At 29.5% G+C, this 26164-nt stretch overlaps 1 protein-coding gene across 1 annotated transcript in view; it reads right to left on the reverse strand.

Moving 5' to 3' along the window:
* Window positions 1–180: 180 nt before the first annotated feature.
* LOC141334948 (argininosuccinate synthase-like) overlaps window positions 181–26164 on the reverse strand; it is a 35193-nt gene continuing 9209 nt past the window's right edge. Inside the window, exons 5-11 of the mRNA XM_073840169.1 lie at window positions 24911–24967; window positions 24765–24839; window positions 22753–22823; window positions 22630–22660; window positions 10498–10588; window positions 1645–1729; window positions 181–298 (exon numbers count right to left, since the gene is read on the reverse strand). Coding sequence (XP_073696270.1) covers window positions 181–298; window positions 1645–1729; window positions 10498–10588; window positions 22630–22660; window positions 22753–22823; window positions 24765–24839; window positions 24911–24967 — 528 coding nt within the window. The remainder of the gene's footprint in view (window positions 299–1644; window positions 1730–10497; window positions 10589–22629; window positions 22661–22752; window positions 22824–24764; window positions 24840–24910; window positions 24968–26164) is intronic.

Raw genomic sequence — 26164 nt, forward strand, 5'->3', positions numbered from 1 at the left:
AGTTATTTATATTATACTTATTTAGTTAATAATAATTGCAGTAACAACAATAATAATAATAATAGCAATGCTTTAGTGAACAACCATTTGTTTTCCCTAGCAATTGCAAGGTCATGGGTTTGATTCCCAGTGAATGCATAAACTAATAAAACGTGAATCTTGAAGGCAATGTAAGTCGCTTTAGATGAAGAATCTGACAAATGCATGAATGTAAAATGAATTGAGATTCGCACCTCTGGACTTCATTCCAATGAAGCGGTTCTCCACGATATCGATTCTCCCCACACCATGCTTTCCACTGTCAAACCAGAGAGTGGGTTATTGATCAATCAATAAAAAGCACATATTCTCCAGTGACACATACACTTACTGGACCAAATGACATCTGTATGTTTATGTGGCTGAGTATGAATGGATTAAATCTGAAGTTTCTGATCGCCCTCTTAAGGAGCCACAGTGAAACACAAGCTCTGATCAGATGCCCAAGATATCAGATCACTCCTGAAGGCGTGACAGTAAATATTTCTACCTTATTCTCCTAATATTTAGACTTTTTTTTAGTATTTCAATTTTATTCTCGTAATATTTACACTTTATTCTCAAAATATTTAGATTTTACTCTTGCAGTATTTCATCTTTATTCTCGTAATATTTAGACTTTTTTTGTATTTTGACTTTATTCCTGTAGTATTTCTACTTTATTCTCTTAATATTTCGACTTTATTTCCGTAATATTTTGACCTTATTCTTGTAGCATTTTGCCTTTACTCTCGCAGTTTTTTTACTTTATTCTCGTAGTATTTCGACTTTATTCTCTTAATATTTGGACTTTATTTTTGTAATTTTTCATTTTACTCTTGTTGTATTTCAACTGTACTCTCAAATATTTAAACTTTATTCTCATAGTATTTCGATTTTATTCTCGTAGTATTTAGACTTTATTCTTGTAATATTTTGATTTTATTCTCATAATATTTCAACCTTATTCTCAAAATATTTAGATTTTACTCTCACAGTATTTCAACTTTATTCGTGTAGTATTTCGATTTTATTCTCGTAGTATTTTGACTTTATTCTCGTAGTATTTCGACTTTATTCTCGTAGTATTTAGACTTTATTCTCTTAATATTTGGACTTTATTCTTGTAGTATTTTGATTTTATTCTCCTAATATTTCAACTTTATTCTCGTAGTATTTCGACTTTATTTTCTTTATATTTTGTCTTTATTCTCATAATATTTTGACCTTACTCTTGTAATATTTCAACTTTACTGTTGCAGTATTTTGACTTTATTGTCTTAATATTTTGACTTTATTTTCGTAGTATTTTGACTTTATTTTCGTAGTATTTCAACAGATTTTAACATGAATTTAAAATGTATTTACATTTATTTGTTTAAAATTTTAATTCAAATGTCAAATTTCAATTTTGAATTTTTTTTTTTTTTTTTTACAATTTTGAAATTTGAATTTAAATTAAAATTTGACATATGAATTCTGAATCAGCAACAGTTCATAGAGACCATACTGTCAAGCTCTAAAAAGGACAAAAACAGCATAAAAAGTTTCAGAATATTAGTCTATTTCAATATTTTATGTCTTCTGAAGTCATATTTAAGTTGTTGTTCAATAGTTTAAACTCACCCGATCTCATTCAGATAGCAGAAGATCTCCAGCGGCGTGTCTTTGGACTTTCCTTCCTTAACATGCGTGACTTTGACTGGAACACCTGATAGAACCAACATTAACATTAGTGTGAAGACAGAATGACAGAATGTTAAAACAATGGATAAACAGATATATCGATGGATAGATAATTGGACAAACGGATCGATTAATGGATAAATAAACAGATTTTTTAACACTACATCTGTTGTTTTACCAGTTTAAATAAACTCAAAATGTATTTATCTTTCTTCACATGAATAAGTGACACAAATGTCACGTTTAAGTGTATCTGAAGAGTCTAGATATGTTTTGTGTGATCAGATCAGTCTGCTTGTATTCCAGGCGTCCTGTAACGTCAGAGCAAACACACTCCACTCCCATAAATAAATCACGCTGAATAGTCGACTTATTCATAGCGTGAAATGAGCGGCTCAGAGGCCAGAGGTGGAGGATACGAATGGAAAGGGGGCGGAGAAGACTTTGGAAAGAGGAAGAAAAGATCCCTACACGGGTCTGATTAGCATTTAACACGCTTATGAAGGAAAGGCTGCGCTTCTGCTCGTCCGTTCACAGCTGTAAACGTAAAGCTCTGGTAGAACGACACATGACAGAGAACTCAGGCAAGAACTACAATCACGTTATCAGTATTTACTCACACGCACATCATTTCAAACCCGTATGTTGTTATTATGTATCAGAGAACAAAATCCTCATGCAGTCTTTAACATCAATTTAAAAACTTGAATTTTCAGCAACAGTTCATGGTGACCACTACGACAGCGCTTTAGTTCCACGTAGAAAAAAAATCTAGGATTACAAGATTAAAGTCGTAATATTTCGACTTCATTCTCAAAATACTGCAACTTTACTCTTGTAGTATTTCAACTTTACTCTCGTAGTATTTTGACTTTACTCTCAAAAAATGTAAACTTTTTTCTTGTCATCTTGACTTTACTCTCATAGTATGTTGACTTTACTCTTAAAATACTGCAACTTTGCTCACGTAATATTTCGACTTTACTCTTGTAGTATTTCGTCTTTATTCTTAAAATATTTCGACTTTACTCTCATAGTATGTTGACTTTACTCTTAAAATACTGCAACTTTGCTCACGTAATATTTCGACTTTACTCTTGTAGTATTTTGACTTTAATCTTAAAATATTTCAACTTTACTCTCGTAGTATTTTGACTTTTAAAATATTTTAACTTTACTATCGAAATATTTACTTTTTTCCTTGTCATCTTGACTTTACTCTTAAAATATTTCGACTTTACTCTCATATTATGTTGACTTTACTCTTAAAATACTGCAACTTTGCTCACGTAATATTTCGACTTTACTCTTGTAGTATTTTGACTTTATTCTTAAAATATTTCATCTTTACTCTCGTAGTATTTTGACTTTTAAAATATTTTAACTTTACTATCGAAATATTTACTTTTTTCCTTGTCATCTTGACTTTACTCTTAAAATATTTCGACTTTACTCTCATATTATGTTGACTTTACTCTTAAAATACTGCAACTTTGCTCACGTAATATTTCGACTTTACTCTTGTAGTATTTTGACTTTAATCTTAAAATATTTCAACTTTACTCTCATAGTATTTACTTTTTTTCCTTGTCATCTTGACTTTACTTTCGGAATATTTCGACTTTACTCTTAAAATATTTCGAATTTACTCTCGTTGTATTTTGACTTTACTCTCAAAAAATGTAAACTTTTTTCTTGACATCTTGACTTTACTTTTCATAATATTTCACCTTTACTCTCGTAGTATTTGGACTTTACTATTAAAATATTTCGACTTTTTTCTTGTCATCTTGACTTTACTCTCAAAAAAATATTTCGACTTTACTCTCATAGTTTCTTTTACTTTACCTTCTTAGTATTTCTACTTTTTTTCCTTGTCATTTTGATCTTACTTTCGAAATATTTTGACTTTATTCTCGTAATATTTTGACTTCATTCTTGTAATATTTTGACTTTACTCTTGTAGTATTTCGACAATAATAGTTTCTCAGATTAGGCAGGTTACAACTGTCATGTCAGGTTTAGCATCAAATAACTGGAGGATATGAAATCAAATGTTACTGATTCTCCCACTTCGCAACTTTCTTGACTCATGTGGTCTCTTTATGACATTTCTTTTTACTTTTTAGCCTCACGGCCAAAACTTTCAATCATTTAATCATTATTAACTGACGCTCGTGTCTTTTTTAAACTCCAATGTAGTTATTTTTTCAATGGATCACAATTAAAAAAAATATATTAATGCAGTTTTTAACATGAAATTTGACATTTGAATTTAAAGTTGAAATTTGAGCTTAAATTTGAATTTATTCTCATAGTATTTCAACTTTATTCTTTTGACATTTCGACTCTCGAAGCATTTCGACTTTAATCTTGAAATATTTCAACTTTACTCTCATAGTATTTTGACTTTACTCTCGAAAATGAGAAATGTTTCCTTGTGAACCAGTTGAATAGAAACGAGCTCATTTATAAATCAGTTTATTGATATTTTATGTTAGTGGACATTTATTTGAAGTAACAAAATCAAGTAACTATAATAACCCTGGTGTTGTGTCACGTTTTAGCTCAAGATATGGCACAGGTTGGAGGTTTATGACCTTTATGGCAACTTTAATGACTCATTTCTTGCACTTTTTGAAACTTAAAACTCACTTTGAACTGTAAACGAATAGATAATGACACTTTCGGCCAAACATTCTCAGACGAGAGGTTTTCCCATATCCAGAGTCCTCAGGCCACAGGGCACCCAGAAGAGCAGCGGCGGCCGGCGGACAAAGCCCTTGAGCCCTTCAAATAGTTAATAATTAGATTAAAAGTTCAAATAAATGAAACACCGCATGAAGACGGAGTCTCCCTCGGCCACTTCTCCCTCTCTCTTTCTGGACCGCATTCACGGCGCTCATTCTCTGGGCCTTAGAAAGGCAACAATAGGACAGAAGACACAGTTGTAGGAAAAATTACCGCTTTACATTTTTCCACTCTTTCCCCGCGGTTCGCGCCGTTCCCCTTTTGAGGAGCAGCAGAAGACGTGGCAAAAGGAACGGGGGTTAAAATGACAAGAGGGAAAAGGTTTGGTCGTTAAAATTCTTTTTTATCAATGAGAGAGAGTGCTGAGAAAGTGAGGAGAAGAAAAGAGGCAGCAGAATAGAAAGATAAACCAGGTCTTTACAGGAGCGGGGCGGCGACGGGGGGCTTCTATTGTGAGAATCACTAAAACAGCTTTTCTCATGGACATTAAATGGACGTGCTCAAATATCTATGAATACTGATGGCCGATCAAAACGGATCATAGAGCACAATGACATCGCTGTCTGATAAAATCACATTACTAGTTCACTCGGGGTCCCACACAACCATTCAAATTCTAATTCCACAAATATGGGAACGAGACTTCGACTTTGTTTAACTGCCTGAAAACAGTTCCTTTGAGAACCAAGCAGAGGCTGACCCAAGCACAAACACACACTCAGATGCTTGTTCATCACATATAAACCACATATTGACTGTATGATTGTTTTTATCATTACAGACATTAAAACTGCATTATTGCACAGCTCTATGAACAAACTGCTCAAAAGTTTGGGATCGGTAAGATTTGTAAAAATATTTCGACTTTACTCTCATAGTAAGTTGACTTTACTCTTAAAATACTGCAACTTTACTCTCGTAATATTTCAACTTTACTCTTAAAATATTTCAACTTTACTCTCGTAGTTTTTTGACTTTACTCTTGTAGTATTTTTACTTTTTTTTACTTTCGAAATATTTTGACTTTATTCTCGTAGTATTTCGACTTTACTCTTAAAATACTGCAATTTTACTCTCGTAATATCTCAACTTTACTCTTAAAATTTCTCAACTTTACTCTTAAAATATTTCAACTTTACTCTCGTTGTTTTTTGACTTTACTCTTGTAGTATTTAGACTTTACCCTCGTAGTATTTCTACTTTTTTTTTTACTTTCGAAATATTTAGACTTTATTCTCGTAGTATTTCGACTTTACTCTTAAAATATTTCGACTTTACTCTTAAAATACTGCAATTTTACTCTCGTAATATCTCAACTTTACTCTTAAAATATTTCAACTTTACTCTTAAAATATTTCAACTTTACTCTTAAAATATTTCAACTTTACTCTTAAAATATTTCAACTTTACTCTTAAAATATTTCAACTTTACTCTTAAAATATTTCAACTTTACTCTCATAGTATTTTGACTTTACCCTTGTAGTATTTCTACTTTTTTTTTACTTTTGAAATATTTTGACTTTATTCTCGTAGTATTTCGACTTTACTCTTAAAATATTTCGACCTTACTCTTAAAATACTGCAATTTTACTCTCGTAATATCTCAACTTTACTCTTAAAATATTTCAACTTTACTCTTAAAATATTTCAACTTTACTCTTAAAATATTTCGACTTTACTCTTAAAATACTGCAACTTTACTCTTAAAATATTTCAACTTTACTCTTAAAATATTTCAACTTTACTCTCGTAGTTTTTTGACTTTACTCTCGTAGTATTTCGACTTTACTCTTAAAATACTGCAACTTTACTCTTAAAATATTTCAACTTTACTCTTAAAATATTTCAACTTTACTCTCGTAGTTTTTTTACTTTACTCTTGTAGTATTTAGACTTTACCCTCGTAGTATTTAGACTTTTTTTTTACTTTCAAAATATTTTGACTTTATTCTCGTAGTATTTAGACTTTACCCTCGTAGTATTTTTACTTTTTTTTACTTTCGAAATATTTTGACTTTATTCTCGTAGTATTTCGACTTTACTCTTAAAATACTGCAATTTTACTCTCGTAATATTTCAACTTTAATCTTAAAATATTTCAACTTTACTCTCGTAGTATTTAGACTTTTTTTTACTTTCGAAATATTTTGACTTTATTCTCGTAGTATTTCGACTTTACTCTTAAAATATTTCAACTTTACTCTTAAAATACTGCAATTTTACTCTCGTAATATCTCAACTTTACTCTTAAAATATTTCAACTTTACTCTTAAAATATTTCAACTTTACTCTTAAAATATTTCAACTTTACTCTCATAGTATGTTGACTTTACTCTTAAAATACTGCAATTTTACTCTTGTAATATCTCAACTTTACTCTTAAAATATTTCAACTTTACTCTTAAAATATTTCAACTTTACTCTCATAGTATGTTGACTTTACTCTTAAAATACTGCAATTTTACTCTCGTAATATCTCAACTTTACTCTTAAAATATTTCAACTTTACTCTTAAAATATTTCAACTTTACTCTCGTAGTTTTTTGACTTTACTCTTGTGGTATTTAGACTTTACCCTCGTAGTATTTCGACTTTGCTCTCTAAATATTTCGACCTTACTCTTAAAATACTGCAATTTTACTATCATAATATTTCAACTTTACTCTTGCAGTATTTCGACTTTGCTCTCAAAATATTTATAATTTTTTCAAGTCATCTTGACTTTACTCTCAAATAAATATTTCGACTTTACCCTCGTAGTATTTCTACTTTTTTTACTTTCAAAATATTTATGCTAATATATATATACTCATAAAATATTTCGACTTTACTCTTGTAGTTTTGCGACTTTATTTTCGTAGTATTTCAACTTCACTCTCGTAATATTTCTTATAGTATTTCACATATTGACTGTATGATTGTTTATATCATTACAGACATTAAAACTGCATTATTGCACAGCTCTATGAACAAACTGCTCAAAAGTTTGGGATCGGTAAGATTTGTAAAAATATTTCGACTTTACTCTCATAGTAAGTTGACTTTACTCTTAAAATACTGCAACTTTACTCTCGTAATATTTCAACTTTACTCTTAAAATATTTCAACTTTACTCTCGTAGTTTTTTGACTTTACTCTTGTAGTATTTTTACTTTTTTTTACTTTCGAAATATTTTGACTTTATTCTCGTAGTATTTCGACTTTACTCTTAAAATACTGCAATTTTACTCTCGTAATATCTCAACTTTACTCTTAAAATTTCTCAACTTTACTCTTAAAATATTTCAACTTTACTCTCGTTGTTTTTTGACTTTACTCTTGTAGTATTTAGACTTTACCCTCGTAGTATTTCTACTTTTTTTTTTACTTTCGAAATATTTAGACTTTATTCTCGTAGTATTTCGACTTTACTCTTAAAATATTTCGACTTTACTCTTAAAATACTGCAATTTTACTCTCGTAATATCTCAACTTTACTCTTAAAATATTTCAACTTTACTCTTAAAATATTTCAACTTTACTCTTAAAATATTTCAACTTTACTCTTAAAATATTTCAACTTTACTCTTAAAATATTTCAACTTTACTCTCATAGTATTTTGACTTTACCCTTGTAGTATTTCTACTTTTTTTTTACTTTTGAAATATTTTGACTTTATTCTCGTAGTATTTCGACTTTACTCTTAAAATATTTCGACCTTACTCTTAAAATACTGCAATTTTACTCTCGTAATATCTCAACTTTACTCTTAAAATATTTCAACTTTACTCTTAAAATATTTCAACTTTACTCTTAAAATATTTCGACTTTACTCTTAAAATACTGCAACTTTACTCTTAAAATATTTCAACTTTACTCTTAAAATATTTCAACTTTACTCTCGTAGTTTTTTGACTTTACTCTCGTAGTATTTCGACTTTACTCTTAAAATACTGCAACTTTACTCTTAAAATATTTCAACTTTACTCTTAAAATATTTCAACTTTACTCTCGTAGTTTTTTTACTTTACTCTTGTAGTATTTAGACTTTACCCTCGTAGTATTTAGACTTTTTTTTTACTTTCAAAATATTTTGACTTTATTCTCGTAGTATTTAGACTTTACCCTCGTAGTATTTTTACTTTTTTTTACTTTCGAAATATTTTGACTTTATTCTCGTAGTATTTCGACTTTACTCTTAAAATACTGCAATTTTACTCTCGTAATATTTCAACTTTAATCTTAAAATATTTCAACTTTACTCTCGTAGTATTTAGACTTTTTTTTACTTTCGAAATATTTTGACTTTATTCTCGTAGTATTTCGACTTTACTCTTAAAATATTTCAACTTTACTCTTAAAATACTGCAATTTTACTCTCGTAATATCTCAACTTTACTCTTAAAATATTTCAACTTTACTCTTAAAATATTTCAACTTTACTCTTAAAATATTTCAACTTTACTCTCATAGTATGTTGACTTTACTCTTAAAATACTGCAATTTTACTCTTGTAATATCTCAACTTTACTCTTAAAATATTTCAACTTTACTCTTAAAATATTTCAACTTTACTCTCATAGTATGTTGACTTTACTCTTAAAATACTGCAATTTTACTCTCGTAATATCTCAACTTTACTCTTAAAATATTTCAACTTTACTCTTAAAATATTTCAACTTTACTCTCGTAGTTTTTTGACTTTACTCTTGTGGTATTTAGACTTTACCCTCGTAGTATTTCGACTTTGCTCTCTAAATATTTCGACCTTACTCTTAAAATACTGCAATTTTACTATCATAATATTTCAACTTTACTCTTGCAGTATTTCGACTTTGCTCTCAAAATATTTATAATTTTTTCAAGTCATCTTGACTTTACTCTCAAATAAATATTTCGACTTTACCCTCGTAGTATTTCTACTTTTTTTACTTTCAAAATATTTATGCTAATATATATATACTCATAAAATATTTCGACTTTACTCTTGTAGTTTTGCGACTTTATTTTCGTAGTATTTCAACTTCACTCTCGTAATATTTCTTATAGTATTTCACATATTGACTGTATGATTGTTTATATCATCACAGAAATTAAAACTGCATTATTGCACAGCTCTATGCACAAACTGCTCAAAAGTTTGGGATCGGTAAGATTTGTAATGTTTTTAAAGGAGCCTCTTCTGCTTACTAAAACTGCATTTATTTGATCTAAAATACAGAAAAAACAGTAAAATTGCAAAATGTTATTACAATATAAAATAATTGGTTTTATTTGGATACACTTTAAAATTTAATTTATTTCTGCGATGCAAAGCAGAATTTTCATCAGCTGTTACTCCAGTCTTAAGTGTCACATGATCCTTCAGAAAACCTTTTTTTATTTAAAATAAATGCTGTTCTTTTTAACCTTTTATTGATCAGAGAAAGCTGAAAAAAGTATCACAAGTTCCAAATAAGTATTAAGCAGCATAGCTGTTTTCAATACTGATAATAAAAAAAGCATATTAGAATGATTTCTGAAGGATCATGTGACACTAAAGACTGAACTAATGATGCTGAAAATTCAACTTTAATTACAGATATAAATTAGATTTTAATGTATATTAATATAGAAAAACCTTTTTTACATTGTAATAATATTTCACAATATTATTTAGGATAAGTACAATTTTTAATGTTTTGGTATCTTACCAAAGCTGTATTTATTTGATCAAAAATACAGAAAAAAACTGTTAAATTACAAAATGTTATTACAATATTAAATTATGCTTTTTATTTAAATACACTTAAAAGTTTAATTTATTTATATTTCAAGCTTTTAAAACTACTTTTTTTTTATCTTTTCAAACTTTCTGGTCCAGCTTTATCAAGACCTAGCTAGTAATATAATTTTTTTTTACATGAATATTTTTTTTTTCTGCAATTAATGTTAATTTAATGTTAGACAGTAGTTAACTGACACATGAAATAGTTCACTCACTATGAGATTTGTGCATGTATTGCTTTTAAATCAGCACGAATCAGCAATTTGCAGCATATTTGTGGGAACTTTTACTAACCTTTAGTGAACTGGATCTCCAGCACGTCCGCTTCATTGGGTGAATCTTCTGGGTTCTTGGTCATCAGGTAGAGATCTGAAGGTGCGTGATTCTGAAAAACATCAGAAAGCACAGGTTTATTTCAACATTCATTCAAATGTCAAAATTGTAAAATATAAACACTTTTAAATATTTTTTTTTAAACTGCTTTAAATTGTTTCTGCATAGTGTGTGACATAAACATGCAAATGTATGGAATTTAAAATATAAAATATATAGAAGACACATTTGGTCCTCCACTCTGGCACATGAGCTACATGAAGAACAACAAGGTTTTTGATGAAACAGCAACTATTTTTCTCCTTGATATGGTTTCATATCCGTGTATTGCTCTTCTCAGCGGGACAGAGAGACACAAACTCAGACTGAACACCAAACACCGAGGAGAGAGAGAAAACACCTCATTTGATCTCACACGTTTGAGTAAAAATACGTAAAACACTTCAAACTAGTGGGTCACGACCCTAAAATGAGACCCTGAAAAGACAGAATGGAAAATAGAAAGTACATATTATATCAGCATATGATTTAACACTTAGATTTACATGTATGCATTGAGCAGATGTTTTTATCCAAACTGACTTGTAGAATAAAGAATACAAGCAATTTGTATAGAAACTTGTTTCGGCCATAATAAAAGGTCATTTTCTCAGTTGCAAGGTTATTTCTTTTTATCTTGCAATTCTACGTTTATGTCTCGCAATTCTGAATTCAGAATTAGTTTTCTCACAATTCTGAGTTTAAACCTAATAATTCTACATTTATATTTCACAATTCTGAATTTTCATCTTGCAATTTCAAGTTTATATCTCACAAATCTGAATTCTGAATTTATATTTCACAATTTCGAGTTTATATCTCGCAATTCTGAATATATATCTCACAAATCAGATTTTATTCTCACAATTCTGAGTTTAAACCTTATAATTCTACATTTATATCTCACAATTATGAGTTTGTGTCTTGCAATTTCAAGTTTATATCTCACAAATCTGAATTCTGAATTTATATTTCACAAATTTGAGTTTATATCTCGCAGTTTCGAGTTTATATCTTGCAATTTTGAGTTTATATCTTGCAATTTTGAATATATACCTCACAAATCAGATTTTATTCTCACAATTCTGAGTTTAAACCTTATAATTCTACATTTATATTTCACAATTCTGAGTTTGTATCTCGCAATTTTAATTTATATTTCACCATTATAAGCGTATGTCTCACAATTTTGAGTTTCTCAGAATTGGGAGTCAAAAAAGTGACATTTTGGTCATTTAGAAAAGGGGCTTGACCACATATACCTAAAAGCCTAAACAACCTAAACGAAAACTCAAAATTTTATAAAACTTCTTGAAAATATGTGTCAGATGACTCTTAACAAGCATGCAAAGTTTCATGGCGCTATAACAGTTAAAAAGGCTTAAAAAACTATTTCTATGGTAAATGGCCTTGTAAATAGTAAATGGTAAATTGCTAAGTAAAATGCTCATACATTAAGATAGGATAGATCCTCTCATTCTGAACAACTTTGCCTCTTGGAACACTAATGTCAATTCAACTTTTCTTTAAATATTTAATATTATTTTTTTTAAAAACTACTTTTGTCACCTAGTCCTAGGTTTTTAGGACAAAGTACTTTGTTTCATTCAAAAGACATCTTCATTTATTGTCATGTGAGAAAAAGACTTGAGAACATTCTTAAACAAATGGAAGGCCGTTTCTGCCACTGAATTAAAAAAAAGTTTTTTGCAACTTTTTATCTTACAATTCTGACTTTTTTTTCAGAATTGTGATATAAACTCGCAATAACAGGAAAAACATCTGAATTGTAAGATAAGTCGCAATTGCGAGTTATAAAGTCTGAATTGCATGATATAAACTTCCAATTGTGAGAAAAAAGTCAGAATTGTGAGATAAAAAGTCGAAATTGAAAGTTATAAAGTCATAATTGCATCATATAAACTCACAATTAAGAAAAAAGTCAGAATTGTGAAAAAAGTCAAGTCAGAATTGATAAAAAGTCAAAATTGAGTTATAAAGTCTGAACTGCGTGATATAAACTTGCAATTGTAAGAAAAACGTCAGAATTGTGGGATAAAGTCAAAATTGAGAGTAATCAAGTCTGAACTGCGTGATATAAACTCGCAATTGCAAAAAAAGGTCAGAATTGTGAGATAAAAAGTCGAAATTAAGAGTTATAAAGTATGAATTGCATCATCTAAATGCGCAATTGCAAAAAAAAAAGTCAGAATTGTGAGATAAAAAGTCAAAATTGAGTTATAAAGTCTGAACTGCGTGATATAAACTTGCAATTGTAAGAAAAAAGTCAGAATTGTGAGATAAAAAGTCGAAATTGAAAGTTATAAAGTCATAATTGCATCATATTAATGCGCGATTGCAAAAAAAAAGTCAGAATTGTGAGATAAAAAGTCGAAATTGAGAGTAATAAAGTCATAATTGCATCATATAAACTCACAATTAAGAAAAAAGTCAGAATTGTGAAAAAAGTCAAGTCAGAATTGATAAAAAGTCAAAATTGAGTTATAAAGTCTGAACTGCGTGATATAAACTTGCAATTGTAAGAAAAACGTCAGAATTGTGGGATAAAAAGTCAAAATTGAGAGTAATCAAGTCTGAACTGCGTGATATAAACTCGCAATTGCAAAAAAAGGTCAGAATTGTGAGATAAAAAGTCGAAATTAAGAGTTATAAAGTATGAATTGCATCATCTAAATGCGCAATTGCAAAAAAAAAAGTCAGAATTGTGAGATAAAAAGTCAAAATTGAGTTATAAAGTCTGAACTGCGTGATATAAACTTGCAATTGTAAGAAAAAAGTCAGAATTGTGAGATAAAAAGTCGAAATTGAAAGTTATAAAGTCATAATTGCATCATATTAATGCGCGATTGCAAAAAAAAGTCAGAATTGTGAGATAAAAAGTCGAAATTGAGAGTAATAAAGTCATAATTGCATCATATAAACTCACAATTAAGAAAAAAGTCAGAATTGTGAAAAAAGTCAAGTCAGAATTGATAAAAAGTCAAAATTGAGTTATAAAGTCTGAACTGCGTGATATAAACTTGCAATTGTAAGAAAAACGTCAGAATTGTGAGATAAAAAGTCAAAATTAAGAGTAATCAAGTCTGAATTGCATTATATAAACTCGCAGTTGCAAAAAAAAGTCAGAATTGTGAGATAAAAAGTCGAAATTGAGAGTTATAAAGTCATAATTGCATCATATAAACTCACAATTAAGAAAAAAGTCAGAATTGTGAGATAAAAGTCGAAATTGAGAGTTATAAAGTATGAATTGCATGATATAAACAGGCAATTGCAAGAAAAAAGTCAGAATTGCAAGTTTATATCCCACAACTCTGACTTTATTTTTCACAATTGTGAGTTTATATGATGCAATTCTGACTTTATCTCAATTTCGACGTTTTATCCCACAATTCTATTCTAAACATTTCTAGAAGAACGTTTGTTCCTAACGTTGGCCAGAACGTTCAGAGAATGTTCCCAGTAGAGAATCAGGGCTAAAGTGTTGTCGAATCGTGCGGCCGATTAGCTGCTTCTTGATGTATTCTGCTTTGACTGACACCTTCTGCAGGACAAAGTACTTTGTTTCATGCAAAAGACATCTTCATTTACTGTCATGTGAGCGAAAGACTAAAATAAAAGGCCCCATCAAGTCTTCATGTCAGACAGATGTACTTCCACTCGGTGAAGCCAGGGGTTTCTCTCCACCTGCTGTGTGTGTGTGTGTGTGTGTGTGTGTGTGTGTGTGTGTGTGTGTGTGTGTGTGTGTGTCCGTCAGACGGCGTTACCCCTGCCAATTACCACAGATTACAGCGGGATGACAGTGCGTGTGTCCTGAGCTGAGGCAAATTGCAGGGGAACTATGCAAAATAACCACCGGGTGCATTTAAATGGAAACCTTTACCAGACAAACATCATCATACGATAACTAATCTCCGCCGCCTCGCTCCAAATGCACGTCCGCTTTAACTAAACGCCGTCTCTGACTGCGCTGCGCTACTTTCTTTATTTTCTGCTTCACTAGTATCTGTCCTGAGATAAAACTGTTGAAATGGCCTTAAAAGCCATTTGAAGAAGCGTCTGGAAGGGTGAAATTAGTGGGTAGAATTTTAACACCAGAGACCGAACGAGTCTGAACGGCAGTCTCAAGCAACACATAAATCCATTTAAATGCATGACTTATTACTTCTGTGTAAAACACAAGGTTTTTAGTTATGCCACTTTGCTTAGACAAAAGCTGAGCATCCTAGATATGCAAATACAACCTGGTTGAAACTAGTTTGGATCCAAACTGTCTGAACAATTAAATAAACAAGCTGGTTTGATCATATTTTGTGCAATAACCTTGGAATATTTTAAGCGCTTACAGGTTTTCTGCCTCTTTTCCCTGACATGTTTTCTTGCTTATTATTGTAAGCATTTTATATACACAAAAAAGCTAAACTAAACTAAAACTAAACTATAGCAGTGCTGATGTTCCCAACTTAAGTCATAAATGTTATTTGTGAATATTTTGAAAATGCCTGTTCTTGGTGAACATTATGTGAACATTAAGGGAATATTCCAATTTCACATTTCGAAAGCGTTAGAAATGTTACTTTTGAATGTTCTGAAAGTCGTAACGTTTAAAAAATTCTGACATTTCTGACCTTTTTTCTCAGAAATTGTGAGATAAAAAGTTGCAATTGCGTGTTATAAAATTAGAATTGCATGATATAAACTCACAATTCTGAAAAATAAAGTCAGAATTGCATGATATAAACCACAATTGCAAGAAAAAATTCTGAATTGTGAAAATGAATTGAGCATCAAATCAACAGTTTGAACTGAATTGAATTGAAATGATTACAAGACGTCTTTTTTTCTTCAGCTTGTCTGAGTTTAACATTCATCTAATGTTTTAAAAATGTTACTATGTGTTTCAGAACATTTAAAAGTAAAAGTAAACATTCCCATAATATTTGAAAAATGACAATATTTTTAAAATGTTTTTGAGACATTTTTAGCTGGGTTTTCATTGTGATTTGTCAAAAAACAAACAAACAGGGAAAATGAAATAAGATCATTTATTTTTCTCCTTATCGGACATACGAATGATGTTACTACCAATTTTTCTTAAACAGAGGAATAAAATCATTTAAAAAAATCTGTGCAAATTGTGGGACATCAATAACATTTAAAACAGCAAAACATATTATTTATACATTGTTCGTGGAACTGTTTTCTGAAACGTTTTAGTTTAACATTTATCTAACGGTTTTTAAAATGTTACTATGTGTTTCAGAATGTTCAGAGAACATTTTAAAGTAAAATTCCATAATGTTTGCAAAATGATACAATGTATCTTTCCTTTAACAATCGTATAACCAAGAAAAAACGTTTTTAGTTTTGTTTTTTTTTAACTACAATAAACTAAACTATAAAAGTACTGATTTGTTATCATCTCATCTGATAATATCAAAATATGTGCCTTTTTTCTTTATAAAAATGACTAGAGCAATTGTCCGCATCACGAGAAATGATTGGACTGCTGATGTGATGAGCATCTCTCATTTTTAAGAACGATCTGGACCTGAACAACGACAAAAGACTCCAGAGATCAGGTGAAGCTCAGCACATTTCAGTGCTTGATATAATGTGATGGGATCAATGAATTTCAATTCTGACCCCCTGCTGGTGGATCCGGTCAAATACAATAATTTTAACTTGACTAGAAAATCCTTCTTGATTTAAGAATTTTTTGATATTTTGGCTGGAAACAAGACAAAAAAATTCTAAATCTAAATTTAAAAAAGCATTTTTTGAAGTGCTGAATATACTGAATATAAAATAAATGCATGCACATGAAGTTATTCAGGGAAGCTTGTTTCTGCCACAGAATAAAAAAATAAATAAATAAAAAGGTAATTGTAAGATGAGACATTCTGTAGTGGAAGATACAATTCTGACTTTCTGTCTCACGATTCCAAGTTTACATCAAAATGAAGACATCCAAAGGATATCCAGAAGTGTGTTGACTAGAGATTTATTCAGTGTCAAAATCGAGTTCATATTTCACAATTCTGACTTTTCTCAGAATTGCATGAAAAATAAATCAGAATTGTGAGAATTTTGAGAAAGTCACAATTTTACCTTTTTTACTTTTGATTTTTGTAACAGTTTTGATTTATATTCCATCCACATTTGCATTTAGACTAAATGTAGGCTACTGTAAATTTGAAATGTATTTTCATCTAACTTCATTGTTAGTTTTTTTTTAATGGGGGATTATAATCTGTAGAAATATTCATTAACTCAGAATGCGAAAATTCAGAGAAAAAAGGTCAGAATTGTAAATCAGAAAGAAAAAAACACGTTAAAAACTACAACCAACTAAGCTATATTATACTACATATTACATACTATATAATATTTGCAAAATGGCAAATAGCAACTCATTTCATTTAAACAAAAACTACTTTCTACAATGCATTTCATATCAAAATGATATCAAAATATGACATTGCATGAACTGAACTGATCAAAATCATGAGATTTGTGCCTTTTTTCTTTTGTTTGTGGAACTGGAACTGTTTTCTGAAACATTCATCTAATGTTTTTACAATGTTACTATGTGTTTCAGAATGTTCAGATGACATTCAAAAGTAGCAATTCCATATGTTTGCAAAATGATACAATGTATCGTTCCTTTAACAATTGTATAACCAAGAAAAAACGTTTTTAGCTTTTTTTTTTTAACTACAATAAACTAAACTATAAAAGTACTGATTTGTTATCATCTCATCTGATAATATCAAAATGTGTGCCTTTTTTCTTTATAAAAAAGACTAGAACAGTTGGCCGCATCACAAGAAATGATTGGACTGCTGATGTGATGAGCATCTCTCATTTTTAAGAACGATCCGGACCTGAACAACGACAAAAGACTCCAGAGATCAGGTGAAGCTCAGCACATTTCAGTGCTTGATATAATGTGATGGGATCAATGAATTTCAATTCTGCCCCCCTGCTGGTGGATCCGGTCTCGCCCTTTAACCCTGCGAGACAAGCGAAGGTAGAAATAATCCAGGGAGAGAACGACAGGGCGAGGGAGAGAGACGGCATTGGTGGCAAATGGTCCGTGAAGAGAACCATCATGTCGCCGGAACGCGGCTCGCTATGCCGCTTTATTCAGCTGGCCGTATATTGTTGTCCCGCGAGGCGGCTGAGCGCCCATCCTGAAAGACGGCCGCCGCATGAACTTACAGCAAGTAAATTTCTCTCTTTCCACACGTTAGCTGCCTCATTTGCTTTCAATCAAAGCCCGGAGTTGAAAGAGACGGGGGAAAACGGCAACGAGGGGAGAAAAAAGTGTCAGGGAGTGGAAAGAATGAGTGAAGAGATGAAAGTAAAGCAGTGAAATCTGGCCACTGGATTGGAAGTGACGCGTAAATCGCTGTGTCCTGCATCCAGAGCCGCTGGTAAAACAGAAAGAGAAAATCTCCTTCTGATAAGAGAAGATCATTTGCATCAACGTCTTAATAACGCCGAGCTCTTTAACCCTATTTCTCAGGCCTATAAACGATAGTTTACACTTTTTCTGCAAGTCTTTTAGCTCTCAAGTAAATGTCAGATTAACTGTAGTCATATTTCCAGATGATTTGTTTCTTCATGAATCATTTTTTAGTCTCAAAACTGATCTTTTGAGGAACGTTTGTTTCCAGAAAATTTGCTTTGAGTGTTTCACAGTGGAGGAATGATCTCAAGCCTCCAAAACATCTCACATTTTTTGAGGAACGTGTATTTGTTCATCTCTCAATCATCATTGGATTGAATTGCATTATTTGTTTGAATCATTTCAATATCATCTTATTTAGACACTTATTATTAATAGCATTTTATGTAGGATCTGCTGTACTGTTATAAACATCTAACTGATTTACATTACAAGCAGAATTTAATCTTACAAATATCAGCATCTGCAACAAATTGCGTATTTTTTTTGTCTTTGAATAAGTTTGAGCAGTTTTTTCCTTCATATTCTCACTATATCAGACTATATGAGCCATAAAAACCTAATGATAGTCAACAAAAAAATACATATGCGAACTTTAAAAAAAATATATGTTGGTTATAGGTTCAATAGATAGTTCCATTTAAAAAAAAGATTTTTCAGACTATTACACTGCAAAAAAAAAAAAAAAAAAAAAAAAAAAATTCCTTACTATTTTTGTCTTGTTTTCTAGTATAAATATCTAAGAATTACTGAATCAGGATGCATTTACTGATTGATGGTTTAGACTTTGTCTGCAGGTCTTTTAGCTCTCAAGTAAATGTCAGAATATTTCCAGATGATTTGTTTCTTCGTGAATCATTTTTAGTCTCAAATCTGATCTTTTGAGGAATGTTTGTTTCCAGAAAATTTGCTTTGACTGTTTCACAGTGGAGGAATGATCTTCTCAAGCCTCCAAAACATCTCACATCTTTTGAGGAACGTGTATTTGTTCATCTCTCAATCATCATTGGATTGCATTACATTATATATTTACACTACAAGCAGAATTTAATCATGCAAATATTAGCATCTGCACCAAATTGCATTTTTTTTTATTTGAGCAGTTTTTTACCTCCATATTCTAACTATACAAGCCTGATAATAGTCAACGACAAAAACAAAATAGTTTTTCTGACTATTATTTCATGTCAGGTTTAATGTGGTTAAAAGCACTTAAACTTTTAACTATTGAATATAAATAAATGAATGTATTTGCAATTCTTTATGAAAGCTTGTTTCCAGTACAGAAGAAAAAAATAATAAATAGCAAAAATTTCAACTTTTCTGATACCTCACAATTTGCATTCTTTCTCATTTTCATCTTAGTTTTTCTCTTAATGAGCAGTAAGAAGAGACTTATTCTCTGGTGGAAACATTAAAAAATGCAAGATATAAACTCTGAATTCTGACTTTCTTTCTCACAATTCTGAGTTTACATCTACCAGTTCTGTTTTTTTTTTTTTTTTCCACCACAGAATAAAATAAGAAAAATTAAAGAAATGAAAGTGGAAATTCAAAATGAAGACATCCAAAGGATTTTAACTATGAGCAATTGTTGTTTAAAGCTCCTTGTCTAACTATATTTTGTCTAAAGGGTTTAAAAAGCATTCAATTCTGAACAACTGAATATAAATAATTGCATGCATATGCCATGCTTTATGGAAACTTGTTTCTGACACAGAATTAAAAAAAAAAAGTAAAAAAAAAATGCATGATTGCAATATTTTTCTTTTTATATTTTCTATTTATATTTTATGCAATACTGAGAGTAAAGTCAGAATTGTGAAATATGAACTTGAACTTTAATCGCAATTCTGACCTTTTTTCTCTAAATTTTGAGTTTACATCTTGCAATTCTGTTTTTATGGAAACATGTTTGTGCCACAGAATTAAAAAAAAAGTATAATAGTGACTTTTTCTTACAATTCAGATTTATTTTATAGTTAATGAATATTTCTACATATAAAAAAAAAACAAAAAAACAATGAAGTTAAATTAAATATATTTTTGAAATGTAAAATATAGTTTTTAGCCTAAATAAACCAAAATATTTTTTTCAAAATGCATTTGCAAAATGCAAAATGCATAAAAGTTTTTTTAATGATCTCCCATAAAAAAACCAAAGTTAAATTTATACCAAAATATTTTTCAAAATGCATTTGCAAAATGCAAGAGTTTTTTTATGATCTCCCATAAAAAAACCCAATGAAGTTAATTTTTTTTTTTTTTTTGAAATTTAAAATAAATTTAAAATAGTTTTAGCCTTAATATACCAAGATATTTTTTCTAAACGCATTTTGTTGCAAGAAAATACATTTAAAATTTACAGTAGCCCTCATTTAGTCTAAATGCAAATGTGGATGAAATGCAGATTAAAACAGGGTATAAAAAAAGGTATAATTGCAACTTTCTCACAATTTTGATTTAATTTCCATGCATCTCTGAGAAAAGTCAGAACTTGCGATTCTGACCTTTTTTTCTCTATATTTTGATAAATCTCATCTACCTGCTTATTAACAGAAAAACAAAGAAAAAATTGATGAAAAGTGACAGAAACAACAGCGGTAATTTAAATGAAGTCATCTAAAGGATACACAGAGGTATCAGCTCATCTAATTCAGCTGAAGGTCATTCCTCTACAGTCTACAGGAATGAACAGATATGTTCGTCTGATTCCTGATGGTGACGTTTCAGGTGACGTCCATCCCGTCCCACGTCGAGGCCCAGAACAAACAATGAGGCCGAAAGGCCTGGACGAGGTGCATTCGCTCCTGCTCCCATGAAATCAGAAACCACCTCAGGCTGCTGTCCTCGACTCTTCCAGAAAACAGAAACTAAAGAAACCAGGGGCCAAGGCTTGTGTTTTAAGGGCCGAAGGTCGCGACCCGAGCGGAAAAGGGTCACTTGTGTGATCTGTTCTGAACCTGAATGATTCCTCCAATCATGTGTGTTTTTGAGGAAAGTTGTGCTGCTACTTTAGAGAAATGTGCAACAATCTCGTTACTTAATGTCAGATTGATATTGATATTCATACCTGAATAGATACAACAGCACTGAAGATTAAATGCATTTAGAGATAACGAATATGTGTACAGACGATGACCTCCCATTCAAAAAACAAACAAAAAAAAAAACATTTTTTTCTTCCTGGCTGAAATTTATTTTAAATATATGTTGTAAACAAGGAATTATTATTATTATTTTAATACATTTGGTTTTAGCCTTCATATACCAAAATATTTTTCAAAATGCATTTCAGAGCAAGAAAATACATTTCCAGTTTACATTTAGTCAAAATGCAAATGTAGATAGAATAGAGATAAAACTAGATTTATACTGTAAAGATTTAACAATGATTAATTTTTTGAATAAAAAATTTCAAATGTGTTATGCGTTTACATTTGTTGTAGACAATAAAGTTTAATAAATAAGTACATAAAGTCTTTCTTCAAATGTGAATCTATTTTCTTGGATTGAAGCTAAATGGAAGGCAAAATAAATTCTATTTTAGAAAATAAATATTTTTGTATATTCTGAAATATATTTAAAAATATTTTTGATTTTTTTGTTGCCATATGGACCTCTGTTTATATTATCATTTTATCATATTATTAAAAAAAAACCAATTCTGAAAATTTTGGTTTTTTAAAATAGATTTAGTTTATACCAAAATACTTTGCAAAACCCATTTCAGTGCAAGAAAATACATTTCCAATTTAAAGTAGCCTACATTTAATCTAAATGAAATCTAAATTAATCTTTTCTTGGATTGAAGACATATGGAATGCAAAATAAATTATTTTTTTTTTTTTTTTTCAAAAACACAAAAAAAAATTGCAAAAATATATTGTTAGAAAACATTTACATAAATACATTTCAAAACATACTTCAGAAAATACACATTTTTGGCTTTTTTTGTATATTCTGAAATATATTTAAAATGAAATGCTTTTTTTTTTTTACATATGGACTTTCATTCACATTATTATTACTTTTTTCAACATTTAGTTTTAGCCTTCATATACCAAAATATTTCTCAAAATGGATTTCAGGGCAAGAAAATTTCCAATTTAAAGTAGCCTACATTTAATCTAAATGTAATCTTAATTAATTTTTTCTTGGATTGAAAATATATGGAACGCAAAGTAAATTCTTTATATAATTTTTTTTTTAAACTGCCCAAAAAATATACTGGTAGAAAACATACTTAATAATAATAATAATAATTAAATAAACACATTTTAAAATATTTATATTTGAGAAAATACTTATTTTTGGTCTTTTTTGTATATTCTGAAATATATTTAACTATTATTTGAATTTGTTTTTTGCCATAAGAACCTCCATTTACATTTACTTAATTATCCAAACACCATTTTTTAGAAAATGTTCAAATGTGAGTCTCATATGTGATCATCCGGCTTTTATGGAATGTTTGTTTGTTTATCTTTTAATCATCATTGCATTTCATTATGTTTTGAAGCAACAGAGTTTTGATCATAAGAGCGCTGATCTCTTACCTTGGGATTCTCCAGAATTCCAGACTCGTAGCTGTTAAAAGAGATTTTTATTATGTTTATAATGCAATAACAGCAGTAAAGAAGTCAGGCAGGTAAATAAAGCGCTTGTGTGTCAGACTTCACCTGATGTGCATCAGATTTGCATCCATGCTCCACGGCGCCTTCGGTGTGACAGGAACAGGAATACCGTGTTTCTGAACAAAGAAATAAACACATGAGATGCAGGATTGACTTCCAACAACTTTCGCTCAGAAACTACTAATGCATTTATCAAATAACTACGAAGAAATGGCAAGTAACCCATTGAGTTAAACATGAAATTTTGAAGTTGAGTGACTGGAACAGTATTTTCTTGTAAAACGAGCACCAGAAATCTTTGTTTTATTTACAATCTGTAATCATTTTGTTTGTGTTTAATGCATAAATGCTCACAGACTCATCTGAAGTGCCTTTAGAAAACACAAAACACTGATCATGAGCTCCATCTAGTGGATTGAATGTGGAACTAAAGCAGTTTGAAGAGCATTTTGGGTTTAATTCAGACTCATCAAGTTTACATGCTGTGTCTTTTGTTTGTTGTACATGTTTAATTAAAGACATCAGGGTTATCTTTTTTTAACTAAAACTTTATGTAAAACCATAAAAAATATATTTTGTTACTTAAAATGAAACAAATGTTGACTAAAATGAAATATAAGTAATAAAATATAAGTACAAAAAAACCTAAAACTACACAGACATTTAAAAAACTAATAAAAATGTAAAAAACTACAAAAACTTTAACTGTAATTAAAACAAAATATTACAAATAATTCTTAAAATAATTAAGTAGTTTCAAGTCAGAATGTTTCAATAAGTGAATTTTCATCAGCTTCACACTCTTTATAACCAATGAATTTGCATGAAGTTGTAATTGTCAAAATTTTCTAGTGGTTTGGGACTGTTTTTAGCAATATATTAAAAATGAATTAAAATTAGCAATTTGTAACTAATGAGATATTTTAAAGCGTAACATAATTGAATATACATATCTATATCTATTAAATTTTTTTTAATTTTAAAGAGGTCTTTTCTGCTCATCAAAAATACAGAAAAAAACAGTAATATTGCAAAATGTTATTACAATATAAAATAAATTTTTAATTTTAATTTAACACATCTTTGGTGAATAAAAGTATTTTAGCTTCTTTCAAAAAAAAAAAAAAAAAAAAAAAAGAATAAAAATGTACTTCCGGTAACCCCAAACTTTTGAACAGTAGTGTATATTGTTAGAAAACCTTTCCATTTTAAATAAATTCTGTTCTTTTTAGCCTTTTATTGATCAAAGAACCCTGAAAAAAGTATCACAGCATATTAGAATGATTTCTGAAGGATCATGTGACACTGAAGACTATGGATTTTTAACATATATCAAAATAGAAAAACATTGTTTTACATCGTAATAATATTTCACAATACAACTTTTTTTTCTGTATTTTTGATTAAATAAACAGAGCCTTGATGAGCATTAGAAACTTACTTAAAATACTTCAAATATCTTACTGATGCCAAACTTAATGTTTTTTAAATAACTTTTCCAGATTCAAAATTCTTTAGAAAATTCTCTACATTTTTTAGATGTTTTAGATCATTTTAAAGGCAAAATCTTGTGCTCTTTTCTGAAGTTTTCTGATGCCCCCTAGTGGACACTGCACTGAAAAAAAATTATTAATTGAATTTACTAAATTTGTTTTTAAGGTAAGTGGTTGCAATCAATTTATTTTAGTTACATTTTAAAAAACAAAATTATTTGTTGACTAACTTTCAACATTTTTTTTTTATTTAAATGCAGATTGAATACATTGATTGCAACCACTTACCTTAAAACTATTTAGTAAATTCAGAGAATCTTTTTTTTTTTTTTTTTTTTTTTTTTTTTTTGGAAAAAACTGTTCCATAGCTTTAAAATGAATGTAACCATATCTGAAAGCGTTGGTATTTTTTTGGTATTCTGGGAACTCCGAGCACAATCTGTGACACCTAAGTTCTCAGATGAAAGTTTGCATGTGTTTTTATCTCAGTAGAAAAAGCCAATCATGAGACTAAAACTAAAAGTAAATCATCAATGTGTTTGAGCTGTAGTGATAATACTGCACCTCTGCGTACTCCATCAGGTCCTTCCTGCCACGGAAGCGCTGGTAAAACTCTGGGATCCTCCACGGAGCGATGATCTGGAGATTTGAGACGGATCAGAGACACAGATGATGGGTTTCTAACATATGTGTGATGGATCTGATCTCACCTGCACTTGAGGATAGAGAGCGTAACACGTCAGCTCAAAGCGAATCTGGTCATTTCCCTGAAAAACAAGACAAAAATGATTTACTTTGAGTAATTTACTCACATGCATCTGTGTATTTATGAGGGATGAAGTATGCATTTCATATATGGGCTTTGTAAAATTATAATTAACACATTTTATTAGATTTAAATATCATTCTCTGTTGGTGTTTCAGTAAGTAATGAACACATGTAATTCTTCAAAGGTTTTAAAAAGTAAGTGTTTTTCAGGGTTTACAATTATTTCTAGTAGTTTGTGATTTTTTTCTCAGCAATTTCTCTCAACTCAAATATTTTTATATAATAAATTACAGAAATTCACATGAATTTTCCAAAAATGAAACAAGCATAATTAAAATAAATGATTAAAAACATAAAATAATAGTGAAAAGCATACAAATAAATAAATAAATATATATTTTCTGAGATGAATAGAAAGTTCAAAATGTAAAAAAAAAAAAAAAAAAATCACTTAAAATATTTGCTGAGATTTTAAATTATTATTTCAGTGATTTTATATTTGGAAATATTTAAAGTTTTTTTTTTTTTTTTAAATCTTGAATCCTGAAAAACAAAATATATAAATATATAGATACAAAAAAAATGAAATTAAATGTCATTCCTATTTTAAATCTTTCTTTTAAATATCATTGTCAGTTGGTGTTTCAGTAATCAATGAACACATTTGTAAGTTCTTCAGGGTTTACAATCTTTATGACCAATAAAGTTGCATGACTTTTCCAGTTGTTTATTAAAAAAAATTAAATAAAACCATCATTTACATACAAATAGCAATTTCCTAGCAATTTCTCTCTACTCAAATATTTTATATATTAATTACAGTAATGTTATTAATTTCAGTGAATTTTCAAAAAACAAAATGAAAAAAGAAAAATAAATTAAAAAAATTAGTAATAAAAACATAATTAAAAATTTAAAAAAAAAATTTAAAAATAAAATAAAATTTTGTTAAATTATTAAAATATTAATTTAAAATCTCTAAAATTAATTTAAAACAGAAGATTTTGCTAAATCAGAGTCACATCACAGACTCCTGCTGCCATCTAGAGGTGAAACATGAGATTAAAGATGCACTTAAATCCCCAGAGAAATGAGCAGTAGATCTCAAAAAACATACTTTATTTGACCTAATTTACTTTATTCTTTTTATTTAATTCTTTTTCTTTAATATTCAAGGATATTCTTCACCTCGTAA

This window comes from Garra rufa, chromosome 5, assembly GCF_049309525.1.
Source record: "Garra rufa chromosome 5, GarRuf1.0, whole genome shotgun sequence".
Lineage (NCBI taxonomy): Eukaryota > Metazoa > Chordata > Actinopteri > Cypriniformes > Cyprinidae > Garra > Garra rufa.